Source organism: Pholcus phalangioides, unplaced genomic scaffold, assembly GCF_987345545.1.
Source record: "Pholcus phalangioides strain wild (caught in Gottingen) unplaced genomic scaffold, Ppha-v1.0 ptg000003l_1, whole genome shotgun sequence".
Taxonomy (NCBI): domain Eukaryota; kingdom Metazoa; phylum Arthropoda; class Arachnida; order Araneae; family Pholcidae; genus Pholcus; species Pholcus phalangioides.
Window position 1 is genome coordinate 46490673 of NW_028301596.1, and position 22879 is coordinate 46513551.

The 22879-nt window shown below is 40.6% G+C and overlaps 1 protein-coding gene across 1 annotated transcript in view; it reads right to left on the reverse strand.

The window, feature by feature from the left end:
* Positions 1 to 22879, reverse strand: part of LOC149088709 (uncharacterized) — a 271005-nt gene that overhangs the window by 11833 nt on the left and 236293 nt on the right. Inside the window, exons 5-6 of the mRNA XM_089249188.1 lie at positions 7977 to 8426; positions 1241 to 4943 (exon numbers count right to left, since the gene is read on the reverse strand). Of these exons, the coding sequence (XP_089105314.1) occupies positions 1241 to 4943; positions 7977 to 8426 (4153 nt within the window). The remainder of the gene's footprint in view (positions 1 to 1240; positions 4944 to 7976; positions 8427 to 22879) is intronic.

The following is a 22879-nucleotide window of genomic DNA, read 5'->3' on the forward strand; positions in this document are numbered from 1 at the left end:
CAATTTTCGAGAGAGAATTGAACTTTCTTGTTTTTTTTAGTAATTTCAGCCAAAATTGGCTCTTTTTCTTTCACGTTTAGCACTTTTGTTTTTGGTGAGAATCGGCCAACCACAGTGATCAACCACTAGGCTGACCATATTTCCCGAAAAATACTGGAAATATTGGGGTACTTGATATATACGAGAATACAAGTTGTCGCTAAAAATGATGCCAAAGGTGAGCAAAGTCACCAATTATTGCTAAAATTACCAAAAAAGTTGCCAATGGTGGAAAGAAAAAAACCCAGTCGGCATTGCTTAATCGGATAACGGATAAACGAAGTGATGAAGTTAGTAACCGTATGAATGACCACACTCACTCTTGTTCACTTATACAATCACTCACCCCTTCAACTGGTTACTCATACGATCACTCATGCATTCATTTGGTAACTCATAGTTACCACACACACAAGTATGAGTGACCAAGTGAGTGATTGTACGAGCGACCAAGTAAGTGATCGTACTAGTGACCAAGTGAGTGATTGTACGAGTGACCAAGTAAGTGACCGTACTAGTGATCAAGTGAGTGACTGTATGAGTGACAAAGTGCCATGATTGACTATGCGTGTGAGTGATCGTAAGATGAATGATTGACTATGCGTGTGAGTGATCGTAAGATGAGTGATTGACTGTATGAGTGACCAAGTGCCTGACCGCGTGAGTGACAAAGTGCCGTGATTGACTATGCGTGTGAGTGATCGTGAGATGAGTGATTGACTATGCGTGTGAGTGATCGTAAGATGAGTGATTGACTATGCGTGTGAGTGATCGTAAGATGAGTTATTGACTGTATGAGTGAGTGAGTAACCATATGAGTGATTAAGTGAGTAATGGTATGAGTGGCCAAGTGAGTAATGGTATGAGTGGCCAAGTGAGTAATGGTATGAGTGACCAAGTGAGTGACCATATGAGTGATCAAGTGAATGACTATATGAGTGATCAAGTGAGTGACCATATGAGTGATCAAGTGAGTGACCATATGAGTGATCAAGTGAGTAATGGTATGAGTTCCAATACTTGTTTTAGAACTCTGCGATTTAAAGTTACGTTCCATTGTCTTTGCGGTGTCTTGGTCGCTGGACGACTCGTATTTGGTCACTCACATGGTCAGGGTAAACAAAATGGCCGGGGCGAAATTCCCGTATAAACCCTTCTTTTCGCAGAACCATTTTCAAAAACAGATAAGATTCGTACTCACAGGTCAACTTTCCTGTCTTTTTCTCTAAGCCAAGCTGAATGAGTGGATTGAGCCACAGTGGATTGACTCATTTTGCTGACTTCGACGACCGGCCGAATGGACGGGGCAGTAACGGCGTCCTTCGTGGCGCTCGTAGAGATATTGGCAGTCTTGGAAGCTCTCAAAGAAGAACCGTGCAGGTCGTTGAAATCCGACTTGGCGTGACTCTTGCTGACATTCTCCTTGACCGTTTTGCTTTCCACGAATCTAGAGCTTGCCTGAGTCCCGAGGAGACTTTTACTGGTGTCACTGAGACTATAGTCCTCGTTGATGAAATTCTTAACTTTCTCTATCCGACAGCTCTCAGATTTCGAGTAAGTGGAGCCCGTGTCGGTGCTCGATCCCGAATCCGAGAAACTGGTGCTGTACGACTTATTCGAACGTTCGTCCGTCCAAGAGGCAGTTTTGGACGATCGACGTTCCCTCGGGGTGTCCGTCGTGTCTCCGCCTCCCCCTCTGGATGACCTGCTTCTCCCGGAGCCCCTGTCACTGGACTTATCCGACGAGTGTTTGCTACTTCTCGGCATGAGGGAAGGCGGGAGTTTCAGGGAGCTGTTTGAGCAACTGTTCGACGCTTTGGCGCTGGTGGTGCTACTGTTTATGATGCTGGATAAGAAGCTGGACGTGACCGGTACAGGACCCTGGTACGACGACTTGAGGGAGTCTCTCCTGGCTGCATTGGGAGCCAGGGTAGCCGGTACCGGCGGTGGAGGTGGGGACATGGCATCCGTCCTCAGTTCCCATTTCTCAGCCAGAGCCTTGAATTTCTGGACGCTGTCGGTGTTGTCGACGGCCGCCTTCAGCACGACCCGCTGCTGGCTGAGCCTGCGCGGTTTCAGGTCGGGATCCAGCGACTTGTCGTAGGAGTCGGTCGTCGCGTCGGAGAAGTAGTCCTCGGTCGTGGGTCTCGAGTCCTCGGTTCTGTAGCTGATGCTGGAGTGCGAGTCGTCGTCGTCGGCGCTCTCGATCCTCTTGAAAGACATGAGGTCGGCGTTGTGTGGCCAGAGTTGCTTCCTGGCGGAAATCCTGTACTCCGTGACGAACTGTCTGTCACTGTCACCGCCGTAATCGTTCCTGTTTTCTCTACCGGATAGCGTCGGTTGGGGGATGTCCTCGCTGCAGGTGGTCTGGAATGTCCCTGCGCTCGATGATGGCGGATTTGATGACTGTTGTTTCAGAACCAGAGGCTGGGCACGGAACCTCGTTGATTGGACTTGTTGCGAAGTGGCTAGGAAAGCACTGTTATTCTTTGGCGGCTGCTGCTGGTGGCGGTCCTTGCTGCCATCTTCGAAAGACTTGGCGTAGCCGAGGAAGTCACCCGAAGAACCATTGCAATCCATGCCGTGTATCGAGTGCCTCCTACCCTCATTGTAATCATTTCGCCCGATCTCGTAAGGGTTATCCGAACTCTTCGCTTTCAAACTTGACTGATGATGAAGAGTCGAAGATTTGTGGGGTGAGGTGCTGTGGTAAGTGTAGTCCCGGCTAGAGCTGCACACCGTAAGAAGACCGGAGTTGTTGCCACCGTTGGTAGCAGTGAGGCCGTTGGTTTCACATGACCTCTGGTCGTTTCTCGTTCCGATTTTTGTGTTGATGTAGACCGAATCCATAGGCGAACTGGATTTCCTATTACCACCGGACCTATTGGAGGACGCGGGGTTATGTTTGGGTATCATGGGAGAAGCAGAGGTGGAAGAATCTTCGGAATTGTCTCCTTCGTACTCAATGTCGGACGGCAGCGACGGCGGCGACATTATCGGTTTCTCCGGCAGCACGGGAGTGACCGGCTTGCTGTGGGACAGCGAGAACTGAAACACGTTCTGCTGCATCGTGGCCACCGATGCAGCCGAAGAGGCGTTCGAACTGCAGATGCTGGATGGGGAGGACGGTGGCGGAGACAGCGGGGAAGTGATCGAAGAAGGCGGGGTTGGGGACAGCGAGGCCATCGTAGTGGCCACCGTCGTCGACATCGGAGTGTTGCTGTTGGGATAATCTAGCAGAGACCGATTCTGCGAAGAGTGCGTTGTTTTGGAACTTTGCGATTTCCAGCTACGTTCCATTGTTTTTGCAGTGTCTTGGTCACTGGACGACTCGTATTTGGCTTTCATCTCGTTCCGAGTACGGGGGAGAGACATCGTCTTGAACAGGGCGTCACCGCAGACCTTACGACCCTTCTCGAAGTCAGTGTCCGTCTTGACTAACATGGAATCACTGCTGACGATCGTCGGCAGCTCCTTGCTAGAAAGGGACTGCGAGGGCTTCTCTGGTATGACAAGACCTTTAAGTTTAGCCAGCGGCTGCTTGCGAGCTTCGATAATATTCAGGATACTGGATGGACAGGTCTTTTTCAAGAGCAGGTCTTCCGTAGACCGAATAGAGTTGATGTTGTAGTGACTGTAGCTGTATCGCTTGTTTGGCGTCAGTTGAATGTGAGGATACTTCGAAATCACTGGTTTGTTGTTGTCCATCGATATCGAAGTCTCAAAGACCTTCTTGGACATTTGCTCAGCGCTCGGGACGTCTCTGGGAACGTCGGAGATTTTTTCTTCGGCAGGCATCTGGTTTATCGACGGGATGCTGTACGACGTCGTCGTCGATAGCGTCGGTTTCGTCGAACTCTCTGCTTCCGGCTGAGCTGTTACCGACATCGGAAGGCTGTACATGCTGTACCATTTCGTATTGTTATTTAAGAAGGGGAAATCCTTGGAATCCTGCACACAAACGGACGCCGCTCTGGCATTGCTACCCTTTTGATCGAAGGTATCGTTGGACTTGATGTTGCTCTCACTGGTGAAACGATGGAGGTTCGACTCGGGCTTATTCGGATTAGACTCCATTTCGCTGAACATGGCTATCCTGTCCTTAACGCTTATGGTCTTTTCGTTGTGCCTCTGGCTCCACTTGGCGTCGACTGCAGACCTCAAACACTCTTCGCTCTTCCATTTAAAATTTTCCGAGTTCCTTCTCTGTGGGGGAGAGAGTTTGAAATCGCTCGTCGTTTCTGGAATCTTCTCCTCTGGGAGAATCGAACCATAGGCGACACTGGTTTGGAAGTCCGTCGGAGTCGTGTCGACGACATCGACAGCACCGTCCTGTTTCAGCTCGCATCGAGCTTTGCTCACGAACTTCCTCGGGGGCACCGGCGGAGGCTTCTTCTTTATCGTGGGCGGGATCGAGGAGTCTATCTTTATGGTCGACGGCAACGGGTCGCCATCCAAATCATCGGCGGAGTCTATGGACGACGACGCGAGACCCAGGTCATCGCTCCTCTCGGCGTCGGAATCCAGGCTCAGCTGGGGATCGATGTTGTAGAGCCTCATTTCTTGAGGGAGGTAATCTCTCTTATTCGCAGGCGCGCTGTTCGGAATCAGTTCAGCGCTCGTAGAACAGTTCAGCGGGGGGCTCTCGGACGTGTACGGCAGGTCCTCTAGAAACACGCCGGAATCATCGCAGCCGGACGAGTGTCTCGTCGGTGCCTCTTCCGTGTCGCAATGCTTGTCGTTTGAGATGGACGTGATGCCGTTCACGTGCGGGACGGCAGTGCTGACGTCGACGCTGTTGGATATCTTGAGTCTACTCGTATCTGGCGCGTTCACCCCAGTAAAGTTGTCGGATCTTCTCAGAGATTTGGGGATATCCATTTCGAGCTCACGAGAGTTAACACCTGGAAAACACGTAGCGGATATAGTTATGATGGAGCAAATACGGAATAAGAATCAGTAAAAAAGTGCAATAAATAATATAAATTCAAATTATGAGGTAATTCCTAGGGTTCTGAACGTTTTTTTCTTGAAAGCTATTTGGAGAAGGGATTCTTCTCTATCCTCCATTCCTTCCTCACAAATTTAAGCTTTTTACTGGTTTATACGCAAGAAATTAATTAATTAATCATAATAATTATGGCTATAAATTAAAATTTTCATCTTACGTATTTGTCAGACACCAAGTTTTTTCCTCAATTGTTCAGTAGTTTTAACTACAATTAGGGATTTTGCCGACTAACGATAACGTTTCTGATGACAATTGGCGACGTGCCGTATTTTACCGTATTTAAGATCACAGTTCCCCCTTATTTTTCTCAATGAAATATGGCCATCTATTCATTTGAATGTTTTTTTCGTCAAATACTGATTAATCTTGTTTACTGCGATTTGTAGCAGTCCTTTATTTCGCCCCCCCCCCCATCTTTCATCCATTTTAGCATTAATTAGCAAATTTGTCATAAATTACATCTTTTGGCTACATATCCCGTATTTAGGATCCTTGACGAGGTATGGTTGGTGAACCCAAGTATGAAGGTGCAATTTTCCATTGAACCCAATGCGGATATTAGTAATATATATAAACTACAATTGAATAATTTTTCATTCAATTAAAATCGAATTAGCAAGTCTGTCTGCGGACCGCCTGTGACATCATCGCGAAACACCACTGGTCAGCGGACCATAAATTGAGAAACGATATTCCAGGAGATTTTTTTCTTGGATATGACAGCAGCCGTCTATTACCCCTCAGCATAGAACGCGTGACTCATCCTAGGAGGAAACTCCGCTAATCAGAAGAGGAGGATCCGAATTACCTTACCACCAATTGATGTCATTTGTACCGAAGCAATTCCGTTACCATGGAATGCGGTCGAGCGGACATTGCGATGGACTGCTACCGCGAGGACTTGCATTAGATCCTTAAAGTTGTTGCAGTGCTGCTGGACTGCTGAAGTTGGTTGGTTTTCCACATTCAAGGAGCGAATATGAACTGATCTCCCATTTGAGAAAAAAAATTAAAAAAGATGGCAGCACCTCTTAAAGCAGGCATTCCTGAGAAACAGACCTTACGTTAGGTACACGGCACGTTCTGCCATACATCAATTCGTTGGAAGTTTCTCAGAGGAATGTTTACCAATTTTATGAGCAGTTTAGTAGTCACAGGATTCGCTCACTGACATTTAAGAAAAAAAAACCCCGTATAATTGCTCCCTGGTAGCCGTTTGGACTGTGAATTGCTCAACAGTAGAGGGTATCGGACGGCCTTCACGCGCCTTCTCAGCCGACATCCAACTCAGTCTACCGCAGTGGTGTCATTTAATCTCCCTTTATATTTGCACCCCACGCCAGTTCGTGACTCTCGCATTATTCCATTATTTATACGCAAGATGACATCACAAAAATGTCACGCAATGATATGACTCGATATAGTGTGTATATATATTCTTAAGAGATTGAGCTTTATGAGAACATGCATGGGGACGACTGCATCAACCCTTCCGGAAGTGATATACTATGTATGCTGACGATGCCAGAGTATGAGGTAGAGCTCCTGGAAATCCCAGGTCAGATCACTTGCCGTTTTTATGCGAAGTGTCATGTCAACATTATCGCTGCAGTCAATATTTGTTCCCGAAGATGATTTTCAAACGATCAGACGCCACTTTGAACAGAAAACTGGTTTTTCCTCTCCGAGATGGAAGGCGTGAGTCCGCTCCTCGGTAATGACCGATTCAACACAAGGCCAACGAAGCTAGAGGTCACGTGACTTTATCCGTCCGACGTAGGAAATGCGGACAGAATGCAGGGTCGGAACTAGAGGGGGGGGGAGGAGGAGGGAAGGGCAACTGTCCCGGGCGGAAATTTAAGTGGAACAAAGAACACCGTTGTAAAATTATCGAATTTTAAAGTTTTTTGGGTGGCAAAAATCCTACTTACGACCCTGCAGAATCTGTCAAACACGTTGAATCGACCATGTTCCCGAGGATCGGATGAATAAAGTTGAGTGATCACTAGCTTCGTTGGCCTTGAATTGAGTCGGCCGTTTCTCGGCATATTCCAGGTGCCCTAGTTTGAGGCTTTTCACCACGGACAAGATAATGATCACTAGCTTCACTTTCAAGGGAGAAGCACGGGATGATCCCCATAGAACAGTGGTTCTGGTAATTTTGTCACCCACGGCTCTCCTCCCAAATTCATGGAGCAGCGGCGGCTCCCCAGAATAATTTACTAGATATTTTCACTCATAAAAGAACCAAATCAATATCTTAAGCTCGCCCAGACGCCTCTAACAAAGGTTGGCGACGCTCCTAGGAGCCATGACGCGCACTTTGAGAAACACTGCCAAAGAAAACCAATGCCAAAATATTCATCGTCCATCACGGAGAAAAGATTCATTTTCTGCATTTTTTTAATCTAGATTCCTTTCCCACTATGAACCGCAGAGAGAAGTCGCCATGTTGGTAACCTTGGATACGGTTTGTTTGTCCCTCAAACCTTTCCCTTACGGAGGAAGAAAATATCACGTGATCGACAAAGAAAGCCTCATAGTCTACCATCGAGAAGCGTGTGCATGGAAGAAGTGACATCTACAGGCATTTTTTCCGGAAATTCGGTTTTCTGGAATTCTTTGAAAATTTTTTCTTCTATCTCTCGTAGGGCCTCAAATACTTACTATCTATATACTACATTCAGGGGGGGGGGGGAATTTTCCTCTAATGGTATGTGATTTTTACCGGAAATTATAGTGTTTTTTACTATGAATTTGTGGATTAGGCAAAAAAAAAGTGTTTCGAGAAAAGCTGTGCAGCCGAACGAATCCGAATGAAAAAAAAAATACAGTTCGTTTTTTTATAGGTATTGCTTTTGATAATGTCACCACGTGAAGATTGCATAGGACACAAGTGTTATCGAAGAGGAAAAATGGGACTAACCGAGTGACTGGCTCTCGTTGTTTTGGCGTGACGGCATCTGATGCTCGTTGACGATGTTGCTGCTGCTGTCCAAGTGACAGTGACCTCCGATCGTCGCCGGAGCATGGCCACCGATACTCAGTTCTTGTTCTTCTACTTCTTCTTCTTCCGTTTGTTTGATTTCTTCTTCTGCTGGTTCTTTTTCAAACGAAGACGGTCGTTTTCTTGTTGTTGTTGTTGTTAAGAAGCCTTCTTCTTGTTGGTGTTGGACTTTCTTTTCCTGCTCGGGACAATTCCTACCGGTGTCGTTGTCGTCGTCGTTGCGTCGAACCCAACCGTATTCAGAGTGGAAACGGGACGACACTTGCTGTGCTGGTATTATGCTGCTGCTGCTGGTGGTGGTGGTCTTGGCGCCTACGGCACTGGCTGGCAACGGCTGCATGCATTGCGTTGTCTGCTGTGGTTCGCCAACTACGCAGATTAAAAGAAAAAAAAATAATAATTATGAGCATAGTTTTACTCCACGAAGACAAGACAAAGCACTGGTAACACTAGAAGCCAACGAGAAAAAAGCCATCTAACTAAATTGACTCCAAAAAAAGAAGCCATAAACAGTGTTTAGACTAGGATTGCTCATCCTTTTAGACAGTGGGGAACACTGGATTGATTTAGGAACGTACTGCGATCCACTTTAGTGATTTTGTAATCTTTCATGGGCTACACTTGAATGGTTTGGAAAAACAGTCGTGGGCCACAAACGAGTGAAGAATCCTATGATTATCAATTTTATAAATTTTTATATAGCATACTGAAAGTTTTAAAGCAAGAACCAGGGTCATCTTTCTACATGGGTACCACAGGGTGCCCGGAAAAGGGTATTTCAACTTTAAAATTGAATATCTCAAAAACGGTAAACAACAACAACAAAAAAATTATTATTACACTCCACACCGTATCGTCGGGGTAACGATAACTTACAGGGAAAAAAATTTGTTTGGTTAAACCTTAGCTTCAGAATGCGCAAAAAACTTTCAACGGGAAAAAGATAACATTATCCAAAATCCTAATAATTATGAACGAGTTCCCCCCCCCCATGTTATAATATTGGTTTGCTTCATTCTATGTAAAAGTGATAAAAATATCCGAACGATAACATTGTCCGTGATTGTAGTAAGCGACTTCAAGACTCTTATTATTTTTTTCCTGTTTGTCAGACGGCCTGTAAAATTTTAGTTACCAGATTTGATGACATCACGGGGTTATACAGATCTCAACGACGGATGGCCCCCATATTCACCTAACTTTCATTGGTTTTCAGGATTCACACTATAGTACCGTTCTTATGAGAACGTGCGAACAATCGTATGAGAACGTGTCCGAGTTGTGAAATCGTGTGCTCTTCTTCTGATGATAAAATCCACAAAAACGGGGCTCGCGGCCCGGAAAAAAAAAAAGTTGGAAATCCAAGCTGGGTGCATAAATCGAAAAGAGTCAAGCTCGGTTATAACGGCATCGAAGAGTCCGTCAAATTTCGTCGTTGTAACCCAAGGTCGGCGTTTTCAAGATCCTTTCCAGACGTCATAAAACATTGCTCATTATGTTCTCTATGTTAACAGGAAGGAGGAAGAAAATCATTGACGTTATAACCGAGGTATCATTCAACCGAGTTTGACATGTATCTACAAAAATTATCTTATTTCATTATTTTATTTCAGGAAACGGTAATAAATCGATTGAGTGAGCGAATGGCCGATACCAATCGTCGAGAGACTACCAACTGAATCATGAGACCGTGATGTATGAGTAAGTCTGTGACTCATGGGAGATATTGCGAGACGCATTTTGAAACAATTTCATCGAATTTCTCGAGAAATACGCACACGCCCACCCTTGCACGAGAGAATGCGCGCATCAATCAAGCTGCGCAATTTCGAAGATTTTTGGTTACAGGATATGATTCATCATAAACTTGTGACAATTGCACAAAATATACATAAATCATTGATCATAGGGTTGAAAAAAGAGAGAGAGAGAGAAATATACATAAAAGGCGCATTTTTCTATGATGACCATCATATGCAAGTTCGATTTACTTTTTCCCCTCATGTTGTCATGCATTAAGCGCCTCCATTGGTCATGAAATTGTAGCCCCAGCAAAAAAAATAAAATAAAGTCGTATAACAGATACGTGGGCAATGCTCTAGAAATCTCGCGAAATAATGGTTTTCGTTGGACGACCTTAAAAAGGGTATTGTGTGCTGGAGGCAGGCGAAAGGGGCAACTGCCCCCCCCCCCCACGCACCGTAAATTTTAGGAAGGCACTGACAAATCTCCTTTTAATGCCTTCGAATATTGCAAATCACCATTGACTCCCCCCCCCCCCCCCCAACAAAAAGTACCTGAAGATGCGCAAAAAACGTGCAAAAAACAGCATTGGAGCTGGAATTATCTGCTGCCACCTGTCGAATAAAAACAAAGATATTTCGTTTAATTATTAAAATAAAACTTGTTATGGGTTTTGAATCGGTGTGCAGGGAATGCATGGTATAATTTACTCTATAATATAAAATCACAAACTCGAAAAGGGCCTGTTTCTAAGCAACCGAGTGACGGAAGTGGGTGACGTTTTTGAGTGAAGGAAATCTGTTACATTTTTGTGTTACGGAAGTCGGTTACGATTTTTTGTCAAGTATTCATTTGACTCTAGCACATATTGGGACCCATTTGACCCATCGGGACCATGTTATGTGCATGTACCAAGAGGCTCCCATATCCTACAGCAGGGCCCTTAGGCTGGAATTTAGATGGCGAGCCCGCAAACCAGCTTTTCAGGGGCCCCTCTGGGGTTTATTTATAGTGTGAAAAATCAAAAAGTGATAAGAATCGTTGTGGTCCTGTCAGCTCTGCTGCCCTTGTGGGGGGCGGGGGTCATGCCGAGAGATATGCAGATATGTATATGTATAATATACATACAACATCAGTGCTCCCAACACACAGGGTCGGGGTACCCGGGGGAGGATTGTACATATACCTTCATTGGAAAGTTAAAAGTTTTCATTTCCAGGGGCCCTTGATGGATCTCATTGTTTTCTTGCTGCTTTAACGTTGAAAAATTTGCGATAGCGGAAGCACAAGATATATCCAGTCTGGGGGCTCCAAAAAATTTGCGAATTCGGTCACGGGTAGTTGTATGGGTGGTCCTGGATTTTATTCGTTGGTAAAACGAATACAAATGAAAATTTTTCATGGTATTCGCACCGGGGGATGACCGACAAGCTTCCAAGTCGGGGCCCCATGTTTACAGGTTTCATTTTGGGGGTCCTGGATGAATCTCATTCTTTTCTCTTGTAGAATTTGCAACAGCGGAAGACCGAGATAAAGCCAGTCTGGGGCCCCACTAAAAGAATGCGAATTGGTGTCCCGGGTAATTGGTTGAGGCCCTGGATTTTATTCGTTGGTAAAACGAATACAAATGAAAATGTTTCATGGCAATCGCAGCGGGGGATGACCGATAAGCTTCTAAGTCGGGGGCCTCATGTTTACAGGTTTCATTTTGGGGCTCTGGATGAATTTGATTCTTTTTGTTTTTTAACATTATGGAATTTGCAACAGCGGAAGACCGAGATAAATCCAGTCTGGATTCCCCACTAAAAATCTGCGTATTGTGTTCCCGCTACTGGATGTGGGGCGCTGGATTTTATTCGCTGCAAAATTGATAAAAATGAAAAATTTTCGTGGCCCCTCACAGGGGTGTGTCCGACAAGCTTCCAGGTCAGTGCTCCATGGGAATGATGATAGGTTCTAATTCGGGGCCCCTGGATGTATCTCATTGATTTTTGTTGTTAACATTATACATATATAACATTGTTGTTTAACATTATAAAATTTGCAACACATCGGTAGCCCGAGCTATATCCAGTGTGGGCCCCACTAAAATTCAGCGAATTGAATCTGGGGCCCCTTTTCCTGGGGGCGCTTGATGAATCTCATTCACTTTTCGTGTGTTGCTTTATTATTATTTTTAATAAAATTCGCTTCTTCAGTAAGCTGGTGCTTTCACACGTCCCTTTCCATAGCACGCTGATGAAGTGGGACGAAGTAAACAAGATATGTTGTGAAGAGAAGTGGGGGGGGGGGAGGTTGGCCGCCAAAGGTGGCAGGGGGGCAGAGCCCCCCTAGTATTATATATTTTTCAACTTTTATGCTGCACTCCAGTGTAAATTTTATGCGTCGTTATACCGTTTGGCATGTTTTTATGTTTTCCGCTTAGTTTCAGCAACTACATTTATAAAATTATCGAATTTTACAGGTGAAATCCCGTTTGCGTTCCTCCCTCCCCACGAAAATCCTAGTCACTGCCCTGATTACTTTCGAATCTTGTTTTAGCGAATACCGTTATAGCAAAAATCTCGTTATAACAAAAACTTTTCTAATGCCCCAGATAAGTTTACACAGGAATAATGGAACCCCCCCCCCTCCTGAAATTTCTTTGTAACAAAGTGATTTCTTTGGTCTCTTGGAGTTCGTTATAATGGGATTCGACTGTATTATACATACGAAAAACAGCGTTGGTGCTGCCACCTATGTAATGGTGGCACCGGTGTGCAGTGAATGTATGGTATGATATTAAATATTTTATGCGCCATTATACCGGTTGAAATGTTTTTACGTTTTCCGCTAAATTTTAGCAACCACGTCTTTCATGTTTTTCGCTCTTTTTGACAGTCCCCGAAAAAAGGCTTTCGGGACACCTGTTTGTCCCGTTTTTTTCTGGCGCAACGAAATAGAATTAATTTCTGTATTTTTTTAAAATTTAACTTTTTTAGCTACGTTAGATACTATGCTAGGATATTTGTTATTTCTGTTATATTTTTGCCATGTTAATATGTACTTCATGACTGATGGCTCTTATTGATATGGCAGTATACTTATTGATTATATCGATTATACTGATTGGCAGCAAGTGACTTGTAGAAATATGAATTCAGTTTTGAAGGGATTGTAGCCTGGCTGCTTTGCAAGCAGAAATGTTGAGACCTTTGACGCTGAGATTGTAGTTGATACAGTAAGATCCCGCTAAACAGACACTCAGTGGCGTCGGAGTCGGGAGTGTGCACCCACGGTAATTTGTGGCATGGATCCGAGCACCTCCAGAATTGATTCAGAAATTAAAATTTCCGATATAAAAGTAAAGACGAGCACCTACAGTTTCGAAACACTTCCGACTCCTTTGCAGACACCCCTCTTTTTTACGGACGAATTTTTTAGCCCCGCCGGTGTCACAAAAGGGGGGGGGGTTTACTGTAAAGGAATTACTATTAAAGAAACAGACATGGCTCCGCTTTCGCTCCAACATGGGATATAAGACCGTTATCTCGTAAGCAAAGCACTGTTAAATCACTTAAATGACTACAAGGGCCGTATTTAGCCCGCTTACCATGGGTTGAGCATGCATGTCTAACACGCTTACATTTCCAAGGAGTACTCAAAGCATGAAAGGTTAGGAGCCACTTTTTTCACTCTCATACAGCATCGTTTGGCTTTTTTTTTTTAACGGAAAAATTAACTCTTGTGTAAACCGTTGCTTATTATTACGTCAATTCACGTTTGAGAACCTTATAAATAGCATTAATGAGTTCATACGATATTTCATAAAATGCAACAATAATATAGAAAACGTTGTGTATATTTTCTAGTGCTCTCAATGACGTTATACATCTCTGAAAATCGATGACATCATGAGAGAATTTATTCAAAACAAAACCATCCAGATACGAAAACTAGAACACAGACGGATAAGTAAAACAACGCAAGGGCAGACTCTTCAGAATTCACAAAGAAAATAATATATAACACAGAGAGAGAGAGAGAGAGAGAGAGACTTCCACATCAATATTCACAGCCGTCATTACGCAATACTATTCCCAATCCCTTCTTTAAAATGGGTGAGGCGTATATACAAATCAAGTGTAGAATATATAGAAGAGAGAGATTATAAGTAAACCACACCTTCTAAAAAAACCTATTCCTCAATTCGGATAACAAAATACAAAACAAAAATCTCCGCATAGGTACGTAGGTGTTGTGGCAGCAGAGCGAGCGGACAATGAAAGTTGGGCAAGTTCAGACACCCACTTATTATTTAATGTACGAGGAGAAGAATACTCACCACACGTAAGAGCTTATCACTGCAAAAAAAAAAAAAAAAGAACAAAGAAGAGGAGGACGTAACAAAAAACAAACATAACAAGGCCAACAAATGAAAAGCATACATACAAAAGGAATTCATTTTTTCCCGTCTAGTTTTGAATCATGCAAATCTTCCAACAACATCATCATCACGGAATGGCTGTTTGCGTATGTTCGAGTACGTAGTCGTCAAAAAACAAAAGAAAAACGAGGCGTGACGAAGAAAAATCTTTGGAAAATATAAAAATTCTCGTTAATAATATTAAATCACCTTTCAAAGAGTCGACACTTCATTTCTTATGATTTCCATCGAGAGGATTAAAATGCGATTCATCGTTCAGGATTCCACTAATCCGATATCGAGAAAAGAATTGGAACTTTAACGGTTTCTTTTCTCTCTTTCGTGTGAATGGCAAAGGGTTTCTGTAATATGGCGATTGTTCTCGTTCCTGATGCGGGAGATGGTCGGGGGAAAAAAAATAATGGACTGGCATTAGACGTGATAAATGACTTAATGCACGTGAAAAAGCGAGCTGAGTCGAATGTGAGAGGATAAAAAGTAGCCGAAATATGTGAAAGACGGTGCAGCATCGCCACAAAGACATCGCCGACAAAAACGTCGCTGCAAAAACATCGCCGACAAAAACGTCGCTGGCAAAAAGGATCTCTAGTTGTTTTATAATCTACTTTAATGATTTTTAATATATTTCAGTTACTTTTAATGTATTTAACAATTTCAAAATTTTTCATTCGGCAATGATTAAACGGGTGATAATTTTACTCGCGATGATTTGGCGACCAATGCTCTTGTTGGTGAAACATATGTGAAAGACATGCAGCGTCAACACATCGCCAGTTTTGTTTTGTAATCGATTTTAATTATTTGTAATCTATTTCAGTTATTGGTAGTGTACTTCAGTAATTATTTTGAAACTCATTTGGCAATACTTTTAATGCTTTTATTGGTAATGTTGTTTTGGCGAACAATGATTTTTTGTTGGTGAACCAACGAAAACCTCGTTGCAGAAACATTGCCAGCTGTTTTGCAATCTATTTTAATGCCTTCTCTTTGAAGCTATTGGCAAGAAATTCGGATGATCTCTATTTGACGAATCGGAGATAAATATGGTAACCTTGTCCTAACTCAACCCCACGATAGAAAAAGAAAGAAAGAGTAGCCGAGGCCTATACAAGGGAATGCGGTGGTAAAGTTTGACAGAAGAAACAGTTGATGTCAAAAAGGAAATCGGAAGCTGTTGTACCATCAAAAATGTTTGGTGGGAAGTTGTTCCAATCGGTTATTTTTCGAGGAAAGAAAGTGAATTTATGAAACAATCAATGGATGCAAAGATGGGTTTCAGTTTCTGGGAATGGTTAATTCTACCGGAAAAGCATGAAGCTGGAGTTAGAAAATTGGAAGTGTCAATAAATTTCAAAAAAAGTCACGAAAATTATCTGTATCTACGATTGTAGTAAAGATTACAACTTGAAGTGAGCTTTGTTGAGAAAACACAGGACAGAATTAAATTAACGGAAAATACGGGAATGTCCCGTAAAACACGGGTGATATCTCCACCAATAGAGATAACAACACAAAAATATTTGCTAGTTCTTGGAAAAGAACGTTAGCTGTAGAGATACGTTCCACATCTGATCCAATTTTTTCTTTTTTTAGATTTAGCGCTGCTTTCACCTTCATTTCGCCCATCTCTCATCTGATAGAAATCGATCAGCGCAATTTTATCCAGATTCTTACGATCTAGATAGCCAGCCTTTAAACTTTTTCGAGCTTTTCTGGAAAATATTTCCGGGGTATTTTTCAACTCATTCATATACATCGAATAACATCTTCAATCATTTCAATTGCTCCCATCTATAGTCTCAAATAAATTTGCGTAATTTTTTTTTTATCTTCTTATGTATACCAGTCTTTACTCACATTACATATTATATAAATGCACTCCGTATGGATTCCCAATAATAATAAAAAAATTTACTATCAGTCTATCGATCAATGATTGCCACATGGTATATCGTATCGAATGGGTGATTGCCCCAGTGAAAAAAATATATATATATAAAATAAAATTTCTTGAATTGTGATGGTAGAAATGGTAATAAATATAATTTACGGCACTTGAAAAATCAATTTCAAAAAGATAACAGAAATGTTCTCGGTCAAGACAATTCGTATTTGTGAACTCTATTTTTTTAAGAGACTCTTCTTTTTGATGATACACATTTATTTTTGCTCTGGATCTTTCTTTTCTTATCGAGTTTTAATGATAAAAAATAATAATAATAATGATTTAAGACTTTTATAAGAAAACAAAACGGGTTTTTTTTGCCTTAGAGTTTCCGCTTTAGTAAAACGTTTCCACAAACAAAAGACGGTTTTTCTTTAAAAAGAAAATTTCTCACACATATAATAGTATACTATGGTACTCGTGGCCTCTCTTTCTTTGCTCCAAAGAACTTCTCTGAACGTGAAATAAAAATAAGTATAACGCTATAACACACGCAAAACGGAGTACCGTAAAAAAAGAGAAACGTTTGACCTCTACTAACATGATTTCCGCTTCTCTTTTATGCAAGGAAAACATAAAAAAATACAAAACCGGGCCGTAAAGCCGTAAAACACAAATTTCACAGATTGTTGGTGGCGTAGGTTCCCAGAAAACAGTAAAATATAAAATGTCTTTCCTTACTCTAATTCTTATATATATATATATTTTTGTTATATTCTTTTCTTGGAAACTGAATTTATTTGTTCCGTCGAAACGGAACACCCATAGAGACCACAAAAAATAGTGGGTTTCATAATGGAAACCGAGACAAATGCGAAAAATAAAGCCCCTCCCCCTCTTCCAGTCATATATTTTATAGAAGACCTTTTTCCCGAAGGTGACAAGAAGAATATGTACATTTTGCTCTTGTCCTACATAAAGGTTAAATATTATTATTATTTTGATAAAATATTGTAGTCTGAGACCCAAAAGATTACAGGTACGACGTTTTTTTTAAGTGAATTCACCTCTTGGCACGCTGTCACCTTGAAATAATCCAAAGAAACTGTCGTAAATGTCATTTTGAAAACTAGAAAATGGCCACACAGAGATGATTCAGATCAAACACAATTACGACCACGTTGTTGCATCATAAAACATGATCAGCGCAGTTGCCGTGGAGGGTTTTCCGCGAAGTCATGCCGTCCAGAAGCATTCCAGAGTGCTCAAGAACCAATAGATACATACCTGTACAGCAGATTGGATTAACTAGAGACCAATAATAGTACTCTTATCTTCCACACATAGAATCCCCTCTGGAAAATGAGTTAGAGCAGAGATTCTTGACTCTTTTTGTTCCATAAGGGGGTCCGAAGATTACATAGCCCTGAAACACAAGGCTTATGCCAATGAAATGAAGGTCCTGGACACCTTCTACAAAATAATAATATATTCAGGATATACCAATAAAGATAACAATGGCCTGAGTGGCGCAGTGGTAAAGACAACCCAACTCCACTGGTTGGAAATTGCCGTATGGCGATATATGACCGGAGTTTGTGTGCGGTGTAGTAGTGTTAAGATAACTGGTTTATTGTTTTCTCGCTCATGTATCCCGTAAAGTCTCTTCTGGACCTCCGAGGGGTCCGTGAACCGCTGCGTCAAGTTAGAGATTTGCGTATCCCTAGAAATGTGTGCGAGGCTTATTTACTATCACTAGAAATGTGTCGGAGACTTGCTTCCTACTACTACAAATATCAGAGGTTTGCATATCAATAGAAATCCGTGTGAGGTTTGCGTGCCTCTAGAAATGTGTCGGAGGCTTATTTCCTACCACTAGCAATGCGTTGGGGGATTGCTCATAACTAGAAATGTGTACAAGGCTTGCTTAGTACCACTGGAAATGTGTCGGCTTCCTACCGTTAGAAATGCGTCGGAGGCTTGCTCACGACTAGAAATGGGTACGAAGCTTGTGTACCTCTAGAAATGTGTACGAAGCTGGCATACTTACTTCCGACGAATAGAAATGCATAGGAGGCTTGCTCACCGCTAAAAATGCGTCGGAGGCTTGCTTACCACTAGAAATTCGTGCGATGTTTGCTTACCAGCTCCGTACTCCCGTACCCCTAGAAATGCATAGAAAGAGTGCGTACCCGTTGAAATTCGTAAAAGGCTTGCGTACTACCAGAAATGAGGGATAGGTGGGCGTTATTGCTAAACATACGAGGTAGATGTGCGTATTATTACGAATGCGTAGGAAGCAAGCGTATTTCCTCATACATTCTGCCACAACTATTGTTTTCATTAATATTTTACTACACATTTTGTCCGTCATTGCCGATTATTTTTTGATCCGTCACTCACCAACTAGAAACCTACTACAGGTTAGTAATCACTGACCAGGACGTATGTATAGTACACAGTCAGTACGCCACAACCATCAGCACCGTTTAGGACAAACCCAGAAACTATTCTTCCGTATGGAAAGCAAGATAAACAATAAACAAAAGTGAAAAAAAGAAAAGAAAATCAGAATTTTTTTTTTTTCCATGTGAATTCCCACACAATACATTCTCCATATTTTTGCTTAAAGTATCATTACTCGGTTATTAGTCTGTATAAACTCGTACCAAGCAACGCGATGGCATCTCGGGCACCATGTAACACCCAATAAAAAAAAGTAATATCCATCGGGTGTTAGAGAGACCGTAACACATAATTACCAGACAGAGAGAGCAAATAACACTAATAAAAATCCTAACCAAATAAAGACAGGAAGCATATTACACACGTATGGTAACATGAAAGAGCCATAATATTCGGAAGCTTGGATGGGAAAGAAATCCACCCCATAATGATTATTGGGATTGGCCGGAGAACCAAAAAAAAAAAAAAACAAAAAAAAAACCGCAAATTACGATGTACAAGGAAGGTGATATCTCTCTATTTTTCTCTGAGAAAAATACTCACTTAAAACTCCGCCTACGGGGCACTTAACAAAAAAAAAAAATATATATATCGTGATCGTACATGTTCGTATATGTATATGAGAATTGAGATCACAGATGGCAAGCGTGAGAGGAAAATGACCACTTGAAATCTTAAGAGTAAAGAAAGAGATCTTTATAAAAAATGAAAAAAAAAAAAAAATGCTTGAATTGCCTTTTTGTGTTGTTTTCTACCAAAAAGATGCTGTGGAATGAGAATGAAAATCCGGTTGTGCGTGGAAGAGAAACCACAAGTTTTTTAATTTTTATTTCTATTTTGTGAAAGGACAATGCATTTTTTTTTTTGTACGGAGTGTAAAGCCTTAAATTGTTTGAAAATTCTCAAAAATTGAAGGAATTGGTGTATTTCAACGGGTTTTGTGGAAAAATTATTCTCACGAAGGAATCAGTCACTTCTGTGTCAGAAACGTTCGTAAAGTTTCAACCAGCGATTCGCGGCTGAGTTCAGTGGCGTCGGAAGGGTTTTGAACCTGCTGGTGCTCGCCTTGAGTTTCATGTAGGAAGTTTTGATTTCCGAATCAATTCTGGAGATGCTCAGACGAGTTCCAAAAATTTCCGAAGGTGCCCGATCACACACAGCACCCCCGGCTCCGACACCACTGGCTGAGGTAAAACAACTTCCGTAATAGTGCTTCGTCCCCCAATGTCAACACTACAATGAAAACTTTATGTAAGCGGACAGAAGAATTCGGAAAAGAGCTGGTGATATGAAGGTCAGTGGTACGAAGCACCGGTTCTGACCGCCATCTGACATGCCTATATGTTCATCATAATTATTAAATGAGCATAAATTTGAATATCAGCTATTAATCGAGCACCCTGCATTTTATAGGACTCTGATTTGCATATTTTCAGTGATTGGCTTTTGTGCAGCGCCCACTATTGAGGAAAGTTGAACTAAAAAAAAACATTCTTCTTCTTGAGAATTATTTATTTGCAAAAAATTGTATTAAAACAGACCAATTCCACCCATTTTACGAATTTTTAAACTATTTACGAATGTATAGGATACCATGTATATTTGCGTAAATTATTTTTAAATAAAAAGTTTTACTACAAATACTATCAGACCATAATAACACTACGGCTTTACTCACTGCAAAAGCGCTTACCATTTCTAACATGGCAAAGCGCGCTACAGCTCTTGAAGCAGCAGCGTACCATTGAAACCCCCGGTATCATCAATTGTGGTTTCAATGTAAATGTCTAGATTCGATCGAATAAATAATTTTGCAATGAAAAAATGTACACTCCATCCGAAAGAATTCAAATGCTATTGCTGTAGAGTAGCTGTGACAGAGCTATTTTTGTGAAATGATAATTGAAGAACATACACAAATTTCAATATTTATACAGATTTCAATTAGAAAATTAGTAAAGTTAAATTATATCAATTCTTAAATTTATCCATTTTTTAAATTTTTTTGATGAAATTTTTACTCTCTCCTCATCTCTCTCTCTTTTTCTCTAGCTTTTGAATAAAAATTGACTGATATTGAAATTAACTGAAACGGAAACCAATTTTGAATGATTATAATAATTATTAAATTATGATAATAAATTAGTTATTGAATTAATTATTGAATGCTTTATGAAATATCAAATGATTTAAATTCTTGAATTTGCCCGTTTTTTTGTGAGACAAAATCACGTCTTAAAATTTTTTCGACTTCAAAAAAAATTGCTTTTATCTTTATTACATTTTATTTATTTCTTTATTAATATCTTTATTTTTCTCATGCATTCACACCATATTACACCATACATACATGCACAAATTTGTCTTTCTTTTCCATTAGCAATTTCAATCACCGATAACTCGGTGGATTTTTATTCAAAAATTATGCGGTATAAATTTCTTTCAGTACGAAATAGAATTTTACGTATTGGCCTTTTGTTGATTGAGGTCTATATAAAAATTTTTAATTTCTTCAATTATTATGTAGCCTTTTTCAATGAATTTTTCACTTTTTTCTTTGATGTGTTTTCATATTTTGAATTCAGAAATTTAAAATAAAAAAGAATATTTTCCAATTTTAGAATCAACGGTTGAATTTTTATTCTTTTCAGAAACTCTTCGCGTGATGATGATTATAATGCTGGAAAACTGGATATCGATTCATAAACTGAAAACCTAATAACCTAATATATTTCCGATCAGTTTTTCAATAAAGTATTCACTAAGAAAAATTTAAAATTCCTATTAATATAAATATATTAATATTCATATTATGATATGATAAATAATATCCTGCATTAATAACTTCAAATACTACAGTTTCAATTTTTATTCTAGATTTTATTGCACAAAAACTGTTTGCCCAATTTAATTTAATTTAAAATTGTTCTCAATGACAGAAATATTAATTTCTTTTCAACTAATAAACTATTTTGATAGGAAGTTATTTCAAAATTATAATAATTTTGTGATTTATTTCAGTTTTATCGCAAAATTTTTAACAAAAATAATTTTTAAGATATTTCATACCATTCGGACAGGCTGAAAAATATCCTTAGCCTTTTCTTTGAGGTTGTAGAAGAGCAATATGAGACAAAAAATGCAACATGGCAAAAATACTACACGAGAATACGACTTAAATAATTATGATACGGTTGTATTAAATCAATTTAATCAATATGCGAGAATCTGTGCGATTAATAATTAAAAAATAATCAATTTTAATTTAATATAAATAATTATACAAGTAACACTTACCTAAAAACTACCAAAATGCATAGATCTTTAAGAATATTTATTTCCAAGCTGAATTTTAACATTATGAACCTTCAAAGATAGTCACATCTTTAGTACGATTTTTCCAAGAAAAACTGCCTTCCTCATTATCCTCTAAATAACAGAAATTCCCGAAATCCATATTAATTTCCCCTCCCCCCGAAGAAATCGAAACCCATTGAAGGTGCCGCCTCCTCTCCATTAGACGAAGCCGCTAGCCTACACCACTGAATTATAAGGTGCCACCCTCCCACCATTAGCAACTACTAGACTACACCACTCATTGCGTCGTCCCAAAAAAAAAAAAAAACATTATTGATAGGTAAATGCCCTGGAATCACGACTACGAACCTCAGACGAACTGCAATAATGCAATAAAGGACCATTACGATCAAATGGAAGAATAACATTCAATTCTATCCGATAAGTACAGTCAATATCAAAAAATAAAGTATGTCCCGTGTGAACGCCCACTTGTTTTTATAGCTCGATGCTCCACTGAATAACGATACCACAGGAATAAAAATAATATTTATTTTTTATGGGAGGCGAAATCCTCTTTTATTTTTCCCCCCCTACGTTATTTATAGGGTTATTTCGATGATTATACTATTATATTCACGACGCATGGAAAATAAAGTCAAACCCATCCTTCGACCTTCAAGCTCATTCTTGACACGGTTTCGATTTCCGGGAGAAAGGATTATCCTATTAAAGTCCCGAAACGATATCAACAATCCGACATGTCTGTCACCCAATATGGGTGTCTTTTTATAGTATTTTCTTGAACCATATTGTACTATATTTATTTCGAGTGGTTTTTTTCTACCGCCCAATTAATGAATGAATGATTCGGAGGTCATATAATTGATGAGTGCCACGCTTCAAAGACGTTGGGATGCATATTTGTGAAAAAAAAGGAGGTAATATAAATGATTTATTTTCATCTAATATGGGTCATATTCGTGTGAAGTTGATCGTATATTA